This window comes from Heptranchias perlo, chromosome 11 (assembly GCF_035084215.1).
Source record: "Heptranchias perlo isolate sHepPer1 chromosome 11, sHepPer1.hap1, whole genome shotgun sequence".
Lineage (NCBI taxonomy): Eukaryota > Metazoa > Chordata > Chondrichthyes > Hexanchiformes > Hexanchidae > Heptranchias > Heptranchias perlo.
In genome coordinates this window covers 33653913-33667829 of record NC_090335.1, presented here as the reverse complement: position 1 = coordinate 33667829, position 13917 = coordinate 33653913, and the positions used below count along the sequence as shown (strand labels likewise).

Sequence of the window (13917 nt, the reverse complement as noted above, 5' to 3'; positions counted from 1 at the left end):
CAGACATTATTTATGTCACATTGCCATTAGACATTATTCCCCAAAATGGCAATCAATAATCTTTTCATAATTTTTGGATACAAAAAAGAATGAACTGAGAAACAATACCAGATACTAAAGGGAAAATTTTAACTCTTCCAGATTGACAAGAAAGGAGCAGGGATGCAGTTAAAATGAAGTGTCTCCATTTCCTGCTGCATTCTATCCGATCTGCAATTTTAACGTTTCCAGTTTTGTTGGCGAATGAGGCTCTCGCCTGATTCTGGAGGTTAAAACTTTGCAAATAAACTAATAGCGTGGTGCTTCTGCAAGCAGTTCGCTATACAAGCAGGATTTGAATCTGCTGGTTAGGGTTTCCTGCCACCCGCCGCTGATTTTTTTTTGGAGGATCTGGGTTTGGCAGGAATGTAAAACTGCCCGAGGATGCACACCCGTTTCCTGCTGCACAAACCCAGCAGTGTAAAATAGAGCCACGTGCATAGAAACAAAGTACGACGTATTACCCGTCACTTGCATCTTTGCAATGTTCGACTCAAGGGATGTCTGTTTGTTTGTTTGTCCCAGATATCCAATGTTGCTGTGGCAGCAAAGAGACTTGAGTTTGTTTTGCTTCCAATCTCTATGCAATGCAATGGACTGCAGAGGCCGAAGAGATACATTTAAAATCTTTTTTAAAAATTAGCCCTGTGTTGCGGCAGGCCCTTGAATCATTACCACAGCAAAAGTACCTGCTCTCTCCGTCCAGCAGGGCTCCCTATCAAAGGCTGGGGAGCTTGCTTTAATATTTGAATGATTCTGAGATCCAAGATCAACAGGAGTTGTTACATCTCTGTGGTGCGTGTTAATCCTACCCCATTGCCACTGAAGTGAAAAATCTATACCGCAATGTGCAAGGTTATACTGGGGCCCACTGCATTGTGCACCCCACCCTCTGATGCAAACATACAGTGAAAAGGCATAAATGTTCTCTGCATGCTCTCTCTCCCTGAAGGAGCAGAAGTGAAATGCCTTCCATGGATGAAAAGCAGGCATGTGTGCAAAGCAATGGGCCAATGGGCAGACTGTATTTTGGGACTAGCAGATCAGCTGATTGCCCCTTCTCAAAATTAAAATGGAGGACCAGTAGGATCCATGCTCAGGAAGTCAGCTGGTGTTCTGATGTGGCTTGAGTCATGTTAAAACCTATACTGGCAGCCTGCAGCAGGATCCCACTGGGCTCCCATCAAAAAAGCTCCCACTTCCCTCCTCTCCCTTTCATTTTTTGTCCTCTGGTCCCCTCTGCTCTCCACCCACTCCAACTTTGGGCCTACGAAATAACGGTGCTCTTTCTCTGTTCCAGCTGCCTGCATGGGTGCACCTCCCTCTAAATTCCAGCTTTTGGCCTTAGCCCACTCCTTTCTAACCATGGGCCTCGATCTCTCACTCCCCTAGCCTTGTAACCTGTGGTCACCCATTTCAGGCTCCATTACTCTACTCACACCCATGCCCCCATTTCTCTTTCATTTTTGTGTTGCAATGCGTCCCAGGCATTCCAGTACTGGTCATGGTCCTTTCTCATTCAGGATTTACTTAATAAGACGACCATTTGGCTGCAGTACATGGCAATAGCACTTGATCTACCACTCCCTTCCAGTTCAGGCCACAGTCCTCCATTCCCTTAACTCCGCTGCTCCCTCCCCCTAAGCCCAACACCCAGTTTTTCTTGTATCCATACATGTTCCAGTATCTGCTGGATGGCCCCTTTTTGCCTGGCCCAGATCTGCATCTGCAAGCAGGTACATTTTGATTGTTTGTTGTTTGCAGCGTGTTCTAGCCTTTTAAAAGATACAAGTTAAGTAAAACATTCAGTAAAGCATGTGTGAGGTGCAGACAGACAGGGTGATAAACATAGTGGAGAAAGGAAGCAGAACAATGAAAAATAAGATATGGAGACAGAGGTACAGAGACCCAAGTGAAAGAGTCTGTAAAAGCCATGCAGAGAGAGAAGTGGAAGACCAGCAGAAAGGCAGAGGAAGGGAGGCAAGAAGTAGGGAATGGAAACATGCAGGATAGTGATAGGAGAGAGACTTCTTTATACTTGTCTTTGAGTGATGTTAATATCAAGAAAGTAGGGATGAATTACTAGCAATGAAAATAAAATTATTGCAAGTTATAGGCTGACTTGCATGACTTTTGACTATTGATGCAGATATGTCCCTCACGTCCTTTCAATAAACTGGTCAGCATTCTTTTAAATAGTTCCTTAATGTAATATAGTTTTGTACCAATATACGCAGTCCACCAGATAGTCATAATTATTTATATTGTGAAATACATAATATCTTCCACAATTTTAATTTATTTATTGTGGTCAAGTATGTAGAAGTAAGATTAGAATAGGTTTGTTTTGCTCATCATTGAAGTTTCAAATTAACGTAATATAAAGTAGTCATGATTATTCTGGGGATATGAATATTACCAATTACAGTCTTTGTATTTTTTCCACACATTAGCAGCAGAAAGCATTTAGTAACGTGATACTTCAGTAGCTGCAAAACTAGTAACTTCCACAGTCCTAATAAAAACAAAGTGAATGATATTCACCTCATTTCAAGAAATGGTTCAAGAATGTAAAACACTCGAGGCACTCTGATGCCATTATTATGGGTGATGCTGAAGCGAACCATTGCTTAAATATTCTACTCATGCGGAATTGGGGCACATTTTCAGCGTGGTGGGACTTCCACCTGCTATAACGATGCACCCCAGACCCCAGATGATTTCCCAGTCTTGGGATCTTGTGCATAATTTTACCGAGCTCCACATTTTTTGGGGGGTGGGGGGAGGGAGGGGTGCTGCTGCACTGTCGGGTCATTGACAACTTCAATGTTGCCGCTGTAAATCCAAAAGAATTGTTTGACTTTCTTTTTCCAATTTAATGCCTGATCTGGAAAGCAATACCTGAAAGGATAATAGAAGCAGATTCAATAGGAACTTTCATAAGACAATTGGATACAGTATATACTTGAAAAGGAAAAATCTGTAGGGCTGTGGGGAAAGTGCGGGTGAGTTGGACTAATTGGATAGCTCTGGTGCATAATTGCAATGGAGTAGTCCTGACTAGCATTCTGTATTAAGTGGCTCACTGTGGTAAGGTTCATTTGAGGGCATTTAAGAGACATTTATGAATTCACAAGTAGGATCATACTGGCTTAGATGTCAACATATAAATAAACAGAAATATAGGGGCAGAAATCACTCTGGAAATAACTGGGCGCTCAACAGCTCCGTTGTTAGTGGCGAAATGGAAGAGCAAATTCTGGCGTGTGCACATGCGCAGTGAAACACGGAAATCCGGAACTTGCTCCTAGTGATTCGCCGGCAATATTACATCTTTGAATTAAAGGGGCATCACCCGCTGCAATCAGAGAAATCATTGAAAAAGTGCAAACTTGTTTATCTGCCCAGTTGGAAAATAACTAATGCCACCACAAAACAGGTCCGTTTAAAAATACAAGTCTAAACTAAGTTTTAACAATGCGGTAAGTCTTAATGACTGCCAAACAACTAAAAATTAACTTTTAAAAATGTGGAGTCTCATTACTCCATATTTTAATCATTTTTGGTCATTAAAAATTTTAAAAATATATTTTTTTACTTTTCTCTTCTGTCTCCTTTATTTAATTCAATTATTTCTTAGCCTCTGTTTTTACATTGATTTTAAATGTTGTAACTTTCACTTCCTGGTTTAACGTACCAAGCCTGCAGAGACAGTGAACACAGCTGTCAAAAATGCTACGATCTATTTGGTCGAGGGGAGTTCTCAATCCTCTCGCTTCTCCCAGGGTCCTAGCTTCGCCTGAACTGACGCTGGGCCCTTCTCCGCTTCCTATTCGAGGAAGTGGCTGAAGAAAAGGCCGCGGTAAGTTTGTGGGTTAGTATAAATCTATGGAGTGGCGAGCAGTGTTGGTTCACCACTCCAAGCGATTTCTACCCCATAGTATTTTGCTTTTTGCACAACGACTTGACTTTTTCAGGATGCAAGTGTCATAAATCTGGTTTAACTGTGTATGCTTTTCATACTATTAACAGCCAGTTATGTTTTACTTTAGGCTGCCTTTCAAGCTGGAAAATGAAAGTTTCCATTCATTTAATGGTTCTCTTATATACATCTGCCATTCAAAGCCTGAAGATTGTATCCAAACGAGGCTCAGGTAAGCAAGCAGTTTTCAGTTTCTTATGTTTTATCACTTCCAGATATTTTTGAAACCTAGTTGTAATTTGCAACAATCAGTACTCTACTTTCTGTGTAAGAGAACGATCATTCTATAAAATTAAAACAAAAGCAAAATTTGTTTTAATCAACTAATTATTTAAATATAGTCATTTAATTTTCAAGCACAAATAACCTCGTGCAATGTTGTTTATATATACATTGCACAGATTTTGAACTGTAAGTGGTTCTTCTGAAGTTGTTTAATAGAAAAGGTGATGCTGGGATGATCCATGTATCACTTTTTTTTGCTGTTTACATGTAATTGTGTTTCTACGCATGGATTAAATATTTTTATTCACATATTTGTAATCCTAATTTATTTGAGATGTGTAGTATTTGATTGGGTGGGGGGAGCAATTTTATAGTGATCGATATTGCTCAAAGAATCTGCACATGATTCTGCTCTCCACTATCTGTTCTCTATTTTCTGTTTATGGTTTGGGAGATGGCTTCCCTCCTCTGATGACTTTAAGGAATTGCCTTGTTTTTAAATGTAACTAGGACAAATCTATTCCTAGTCTCACCAGGCAGTGCGAAAGTGCTACTGATTCATAAAATGTGCTAATGGGTGATGGGGTCCCCATTTAACCATTGTTTTGTGATTAGTAATTCCATCATAAACCTTTTTAAGTGCTTCGTAAGAAGACTGGAAAGAAAGCTGTGTAATTGTGTGACTGGTGAATTTTAACAGGTATCACAGCTCTTGTGTTCATGGCTACAGGTTATTTGTTTCAGTTAACATACTTTGAGAAGCAGCTTTTTTTTTTGCTATTGACCATTGTGTCCTAAAATTATTAAGTTTTGCTAAAGAAAACCAGAAATTCCAAATATGTTAACTGCTATACAGTCTAGTTGTATGGAAAACCTAAAAAGTGAAATTTAGTATGGTAATATTCTACTAACAAAGAAATGGAAGGGTATATTTTCTTCTCTTTGCTAATTTCAGCAAAAAAGATGCAAGTATGAAGCAGTCTTTCACTAAAATTAGAAATCAGAGGAAAATGTATTACAAGTAATGAGAACTTACCATGTTATCAAATTGTTTACATTGTCAAGACTTCATAAAGGCAATTTTACGAATTAGCACCCCCAATAATGGATGGACAATCAAGGGCTTTTAGCCCCCATAGCAGGCAAAGCTAAATGCTGGGAGTGCAAATTCATAAAATAACTCCTTGTAATATGCAGTTATGATATATATATATACATATATATATATATTAAAATCGATAGCTTCTTGCTTCTTCTGAAATACTTGTGTGAGCAGCAATGACTGCTTGTAATATGAAGTATAAACCTTGTTGTTCCCCTTTCCTTGGGGAAACGAGAAAAATAAAGGTTTGGTTTTGTTGATATGAATGGACCATTGTCAGTAAATCCTTTTTTTGTTTTGTGAACTTGTTTTAAGTTATAGTAAAATATCTGTCGCATTTATGATTTTTAGCATAGAATCTTGCAGGATTTGCTCCAGAGGCATAAGTGACACATACCTGCTGAGGAGATGTGGATTACTGTTTATATCCCATGAGTGTGCCAACCTGATAACTCGCAAACAAATCATAATTGAATATTGGGAAGTGGTAGAATGGCATACAATTCATATCCTATGGATTTTCATCAGCTATGATGTTTATTCCGCCTATCAATTAATTTAAACAAAAATAAAAATGTTGGTTGTTAATATTCATTTTAAGTAGGCATTATAGGGATCATTTTCCAACCTTGTGCTCTCAGCAGGGAGCTTCGCCTGCTGGAAACTCATATTTTGAATTATAGTACGCACTGCCCAAATTTACAACGTGAGGCTCCCTTCTGATTGGAAGTTGGAAAATGATCCTAATGACTCTGAAATGATGCCATGGGATGCTAATGTACGAAGGCTGAACATATTCATTTGCAGTTGCTCTCTGTGCTATTTAAGCAGAGATTTTGCCCATTTTATTTTAAAAGTTTATGCTGAAATCGCAGAGCAACGAATTTTATATTAATGCTTTAAGCATTTGTGCGTTAGTGTCCCACGGTGTAAGTTCAGGGCCATATTGGTGTTTAAATTCTGGTAAACGTGCTTATTTCTCCACAAGCTTTTTATTCTCTGATATAATATCCTTGAAAATATTGTATCCTGGAGATCTCTGCATCATTGTGTGAAGTATACAAACAATGTACATATAGTCTTGTGCCATGTCAGAAAGATGTATATGTTATATTATTCATAAAGAAGTTGTAAGCCATTTGGACATTTTTTTTACCACGAACTCAGCGATGTGGCCTATGAATTGTAATGTGATGTAACCCATGTGTGCTTAAACATACTTTTAAGAGCTATCAACATTTTATGTTGTCCAATTAGATTTTCAGCCAACATTGGTTTGACTGATTGGGAAAATGTGGAACAGATATTGACCGCTCTACTCTACAAGCCTCTACTTTAATTGCTGATTTCTCATTTTGCGGAGGACTGATTCATAGACAAAGCAATCTAGAAAGGAATTACATTCAAAACCGAATTTGATTTCATGGACGTTAACTTGCTGTCACTCGCAGAATTACGATTTAATTTGCTGAAACAAGAATTTTTTTAAAAATAGCAGTTTATAACAAAAAAACATTAAAAATATAACTGTTTCAGCAATAGAAATGTATTTTTGGAGGTTATTAATGTTAATCCATACATAAAATGAGTTGTGATGGTGTATCTGACAGAAAAGAAATGAAACTAACATTTGTAGAATTCAGAACTTCTGGATTGAGATAAATATAGCAGATTGTGAAAGCTTTGACTTGATCTTTCTGTAGATTACATATAGGCCATCATTACACAGCACACAATCCACTCAATTGAAGTGAGTAAAGTTGGGTCGGGAAACCTTTGGGAAATGTATACATGTTCGAAGGTTAATAGATATTCTTGAATCTGTCAGTCATGTTTTTTTAGTTGTTATTTTGAATGGTTAAGTGCACTTTTATGGGAAAATATTCCCTTGGGATATTTGTATTTTAGATAGATTGATATCTGATGCTGAACAGCATGTGCAGATGAAGAAATAGAAGTGAAATCTGATCAGATGCCCCCTTTACACAATAAGTCAAGACTAAAATCAGATTGGCTTGATTCAAATGACACAGCTTTTAATGTCTTCACTATATGTAGTGAAGGAAGGCATTTGTTTTAACTAGCATAGCAATACTTGTACACAGAACACATGTTCCATACTCCACACATGATGTAGTGAATTGTGGGATGTCATTCCAAAGCACCTTTTTGTATTAGGCTAAACCCAAGGTAAAAGCAGCATAGACTGGGTTAGAAAGTGGTGTGTATTCATTTTACACTTTGAGAGTAATCTTCTGTGCTGAGAGTGGATAACCTTGTCCATTGCCAGGAATCTTTGCCAACCTCCAGCACATATCAGAAACATGGGTGCACTGTCCACAGTTTTCTAATATGTACTGTTGATGGGTGATGTCCCCCGTTACCAAAGTGTGCTTGGAAAATTACCACTCAGTCTAAGTAAGCAGATGGTGCTTTCTTTTTTACTTCTTCCCTCCTTAAGACACTCATTTACTACTGAGGTATGGTTTCATCAGCGCCTCACCTGAATGGCCACTAATCAAGAATGAATCCGCACACTGAGTGTTCTCAGGCAATTTGATTTCAAAGGACATAACAGGTGATCCTATCCTCACCTATGTCGGGTAAATCTGAAGGAAGATGGGTTCTAATGTTTCCTGACGAGCAGACTTCACATCTAACTTACACTAGAAGGATTTGACATGTACAGGGCTTCATGATCTGCTGATCTGACACTTTAATGAGGGGCACAATAGGAGGAGAAGGAAGAAGAGTATAAATTCCTCATGAACTTGAAACTGGCTTCGACAATACTATTCCCAGAATCTTAGATAGACTTCATCTCCAGGATTTACAGAGCTGCTTCCTCATACGGGATAAGAGACCTAAAAACATAATGGGGATACTGAATGCAAATAAAAGAAGGTGGTGATGAATCTGCCTGAGATATTGGTTAGGTCACAGTTGGAGTATTATGTGCATTTGTGGGCACCCCAATACAGTAAGGATATCGAAGCCATGGAAAAGGTGAAACATAGATTCACTAAGATGATGCCAGAAATGAAAGGTATAGTTATGAAGAGAGACTTCAAACCCTTGAGCTAACGCCGAGTTTGAGAAAGCAATTAGTGAAAGATTATTTCCACTAGTCATTGAAACAGTAACAAGGAAACATAAACTCAGGATTAAGAATTAAGAGGAAAGTTAGCAGGAACATTTTCAAGAATAGGAAATTAGGATATGGGTTGCTTTACTACAAGTGGCTATTGAATCCAATTCAATCATAATATTTGAGAGAATTAGATGGTACATTTTTAGTGTTCCCACATTGTGAGGTACTTCACTATGGGCAAGGCTTCAGAAAATCTACCCTTACACAAACACTTGAAGAAAAATATTAAAAAGTGCAAGGAAAAAGTAAGAAAATGGGATTAGAGAAGATAGCACTGGCAGGGAACAAGAACAGGTGGAGGTTCAAACGGCCAAATATCCACCTTCTGTAGTAAAATTTCTACGGTCCTGAAAGTGTACAACTTTTTTTTAAGAAGTGGTGGCTTTCTCAAAAGTCAATTTTGGTAGGGTTCTTACCTTGTGTGTGGAATAAATTCCAAATTTCATAAATAACTTCATTGGCCTTGAAGTGGCTTGGGACACCTTGAGGTTGTGAAAGTCGCTGTACAAATTAAGTCCTTTCTTTTCTTTCTATATGAGACTGGCACATATATGATGAGCCATATGGGCTCCCTCTGCTGTAAATGTCTATGGCGCCACGGTTCTGCAATATGGTCTTCCTGGATTAAGCGAAGATGCCATTGAAGATAGACATATCTGTTTAATCTTCTGCCCCACTGGCAAAATTTAGATCATAAAGGGCAAAACTAAACCTGGGAGACAGTGGCTTTATGTCAACTGCATTGCAAAGTTTAGGTTATGGCTCATTTATATACATGGACCTTCTATTTGAATGATTGATGGTATTCAAATTTGACAATATGTTTCTGATTTAACTATTTAATACAATTCAATACAATTTGATATGGTTCAGTGAAATTTAATTTGACTCGATGGAATTTAACTTGTCAGTTTAGATAATAGTTTTCTACTTGTAATTAAACAGGGAATTGCAAATTTTGAACATCTGGAAAGGTTAACCAGAAATTGATAATTAAAGGCTGATGTACATTCAATTTCACAGCGCAGCTTCTGAAACTTAGCTTACCCTACAGGCTTATTTCCTGCAGCTTATACTGTCCATGCTAGTAAATACTGGCCTTCAGTTTAGCTCAGTGCAGTATAATGGCCACTTTTTAAAAAGTTACATGCAACAAATGATTTTGGAACTACTCTAAGCTTAAAAAAAAAACTTTCTCTTAGATGTAATTTTTAAATTGAAATAAGCCATTTGTATTACATACAAAAAATCAAGCAAGCTTATCATCTAATTTTGCCTCTTGGCGATTTTGCAAATTTTAATGGTCTTAGTATGTGTTATTTTGACTTTGTAAGGATTGCTAATTTATAATTGGTGGCCACACAGATTACTATGAAAGTCATGATATCCTTCAGCATTTAAGCCTGAGGGTGGATTCACTCTTTAAGTTTAGCATTGGTGCAAAGCCAAGACCACTTCTCCTTGATGCTAAACTTGAAGTGCAACTTATATACCAAGATCTGAACTGATTCCCAAGCTAAGTAAGTGAGACGCACTCCTCCAGGGAACTGGCTCAGTACCGTCCCAATGTTAATTCAGGCCTTGATTTAGGCTGCATTTACACTTTAACTGCAGAGTTGGTGTGAAGTCAAATCACTTTACACTGACACAGATGAAGTGTGAATGCACCTTAAATTTTCCAAGTTGATGCTGGCAACAAGGGACTATGCCCATAGAATCATAGAAATTTACACCACAGAAGAAGGCCATTCGGCTCATCATTGCGATGATTATTGCAATTGTAAGTGATGCACCCACCACAGGAAAAAGTTTACATTTAGCATCTCAATTAATGGAACTGTGAGTCCATGATATCTATTATCACTGAGCAACATTGGTCTCGGATGTCGCAAAAGAACATTTTCACTGAATTACGTGCTTTTCTGAAAGAAGAATAATGGCACAAAATAAACAACTTTGAGCAGGTAAGAAATAAGGCACAAATTATGGACTAAAACCTGCAAATAATAAAACTATCATACTTTATTAATCCAAGTGAATATCTCCTGGAACATAATAAATTATATTTTTTTAAAAATCTAAATGTGTATTGAAAGACTGTATGGGGCCTAGATTCCTTAGCACCCCAAACTAGGCGTGATTCTGGCGGTGCACTGGAAACAATTTCACCCGCACTGAGGCCCACATGTAAATCCAGAAGTGGGTTGGAGGTGATTGATTGGCATCCAATGGTCCCTTTAAGGACGTTAGGCTGCTCAAGACCCAGAAATACCAGTTGGAGCTTGTGCATGGCAAGCTCCGACTAGTGTAAACGAATTTACCAATCCGGGTCGGAAGTGAGTGCAAGAGCCTCATTTCAACATGGAAATGAGGCCTCTGCTTATTTCAGGTGGCCACTAGGGTCACCTAAAAGAAGGCCCCAACCAATTTAGGAGTGACCCAAATGCCCGTGCTGATCGGGCGCAGGCTTTTGCCTTGCTAAATCGATTTAGGTCTGTTTCAGGCCTAGTAAATGGGTGCAACAATGTTAAATTTAGACCCCAGTATTTCAAAAGTGCTTTATGCATATTAAATTGTAGTTATGTTGTACTTCATAGCATTATACGGATTTCAAGATTCTTGCATTTTTTTTGGTGGCAATATAGGATTTTAACTGATGTAAAAATATTGCCCTGTATTAATATTGCCTCCTTTTTCATTACCATGAGATAATTGTTTCACTTACTTTAGCATATTGCCGGAGACATTGATGGATGGGAAACCATGACATCGGACAAATATGCTCATTCCCAAAAGTTACAAAGTGCTCATAATATTAAATAAATGCCAATAAGTAAAAAATATATTAGACAGTATGGCATTGATGTGTAACTAAATTATAACTTTGCTAAGAGTGCATTTCGACTGCAGCATTTAGCCTAAATTTCCTGTCTTGAGACTTCAATTTTCCTGTCCAAGAAAGAGTTCCACACAAGCATGCTTAAATATATGTGCAGAGCTCCCCTCCCAGTAGTGGCCATCAGGTAAATGCCAAGAAGGAGTCGGGGGGGAGACAGCAGGACAAGGAGCTGATCGTGTCTGGCAAGAGTGCTGTCGAGCCGGGAGATGCACTCCTGCTCCTTTTGGCTCCACATAAATTTTAAACTTACTTTTTCCAGTGGCGTTCTGTTCCTAGGCCCCATCCACGCCTGGAAAACCTTAGCGGAGCAGACCACATTACTCAGAGGAGTTCTTAACTAGGCATTAGGCACCTCATTAGCTCACACAAGGGATCTAACACCAGCTTTAGGTGGCTGCCTGGAAGTCTGTAAATTGTCCAAGGCCAAAATGGCATTGAACATTGCTCAGGTATCCTTGGGGTGCAGGGCATAACCCTGTGAAATTGATCATTTTTTCAATGACTATGAACAATTTCTACCCCATTGTCTAAACATTTAGATTGATTGTAGGTAGGTTTAAAAAGTACAGGAAGTCCAAGGGAATCACTGGGTACGTTTTACACCTGGTTTGACACCGCATTGTATTTATACTCCATGAGTTCTTAAACTATCCCCTACAGGTCAAGCTCTGACTCCGGATTTCCACTACAACTTCAGCATCATACCAATGCTAATGTTGTACTGTAAATACATGTCAAGAAAACTGCTAAGGATATTTGTGTCACTTTGCAGTGAAATGGCTGCAGATAGTTATACAGGTCCTTAATATAGGAGCATAAGAAAATATGTATTGAGAAATTGCCATGAGCTCTTACCTCTGAGCAGTGTGTGCACTTTTAATAGTCAGGTACTCTCTCCAATGTAATTAAACTCCTGAGGTAAATAACCAGAGGTAACATTTGAAAATGAAACTTTGAAATTCCTTTCCTGACCCCAAAATCATTAAACAAAACAATCGGATATAAATCTAATTATGCAGTCTACATTATTCTATTCTGTACAGTTGCATTCCATAGACGATTGCTTTCAAGTTCTATAAAGAATTTGATGACCAGTGCCTGTGCTTTATAGTATCTTTATAACCATTGATTTTGTTTTATAATCAGATATTCATCCAATTCCTTTTAAACTGAGTTAATCAATGAAGTATTAGTTATTTTTGATAGGAGTTTATTCAGAAGGAAAGAAAGTTTAAAATGCAAGCCTTTCTTTCTAGTCCTCAATATGCCCCAATGTGCTCACAGCTATTGAAGTACTTTGAAGTGTAGCCCCTATTGTTATGTAAGTAAACAGAGCAGACAATTTGCACATTCAAGGTACCACAAACGGCAGTAAGATGAATGACCAATCTGTTTCGGTGGTGTTGGTTGAGGGATTAATGTTGCCCAGGACACTGGGAAGGTTCCCCTGCTCTTCTCCAAATACTGCCATGGGCTCCTTTATGTTTGCCTGAGTTTAACATCTCTTAAGAAAGATGGCATATCCAATATTGCAACAGTCCCTCAGTATTGCACTGACGTGTCAGCTTAAATTATGATCAAAAGTCCTGATGTGGTACTTGAAACCACAGCTATCTGACTCAGATGTGAGAGCATCTCCAGATACTGAGGGAGAAAAACAATTCTTCCAATCTCGAGCCACCAACTTTATACTCTGTCATCTGATCATTTTGTGATGGTTTAAGTTGTGTCACGTACACCTATATTATCTATGGTTTTTAGCATTTTAAATATTTTCTTAAGTAAAGCAAGTTCATTTTTCTAAGCTTCTCAAGAGTTTTAAATTGTAAAATCATCTTTGTCACTATTTTCTTAAAGTTTCACATGTACCAATGTTTGAAGCTAGGACGCTCAAAATTGGACTTGTGACCTAACAATTGAGTACTACAGATGTAGTACAGCATTTTAATCACATGCCCTTAACTTGAATCATGATATGTGATTAACTGTGTTGAATGGATACTTTGGTTGATAACTACATTCAAATCTTTTTCTTCCAGCCCTTCGCCAATGGACACCAATCCATTCTATATACTATTCTTCAGCCTATCCACTTAATTTATCTAGTTCAATTTCAATGCAATCTTGCTCCTCTGCACTACTAGCGTAACTTAATAATTTTGTACCATCAACAAAAGTTTTTACATGCATCTGCCTTTATATTGGCTATGAACAGTACAAACAGTGAGGTACCAGGACAGGCACTGAAGTAACTCCATTAATTACCCTTCTCAGACAGCCTTTCTGTTTTCTATTGGCAAGCCAGTTTTTGATGCAGTTAACTAATTTGTCTTTAATTCCCTGAGTCTTTATCCTTTTTTAAAAGCCTCAGGTGTAATTTGTTTTCTGAAAATCAAATTACATCTACTTGATAGCTTTTTTTCTGATAATTTGATCCTTGCCTCAAAGAATTCTGTTGAATTAGGGAGGTGTGAGCTATTACTTCTGATAAATTAATCCATTGAAATAAATATGACATG

The 13917-nt window shown here is 38.1% G+C and overlaps 1 protein-coding gene across 1 annotated transcript in view; it reads left to right on the top strand.

The window, feature by feature from the left end:
• The first annotated feature begins 4111 nt into the window (after positions 1-4111).
• Positions 4112-13917, top strand: part of LOC137326831 (interleukin-1 receptor accessory protein-like 1) — a 1140124-nt gene continuing 1130318 nt past the window's right edge. Inside the window, exon 1 of the mRNA XM_067992211.1 lies at positions 4112-4193. Coding sequence (XP_067848312.1) covers positions 4112-4193 — 82 coding nt within the window. The remainder of the gene's footprint in view (positions 4194-13917) is intronic.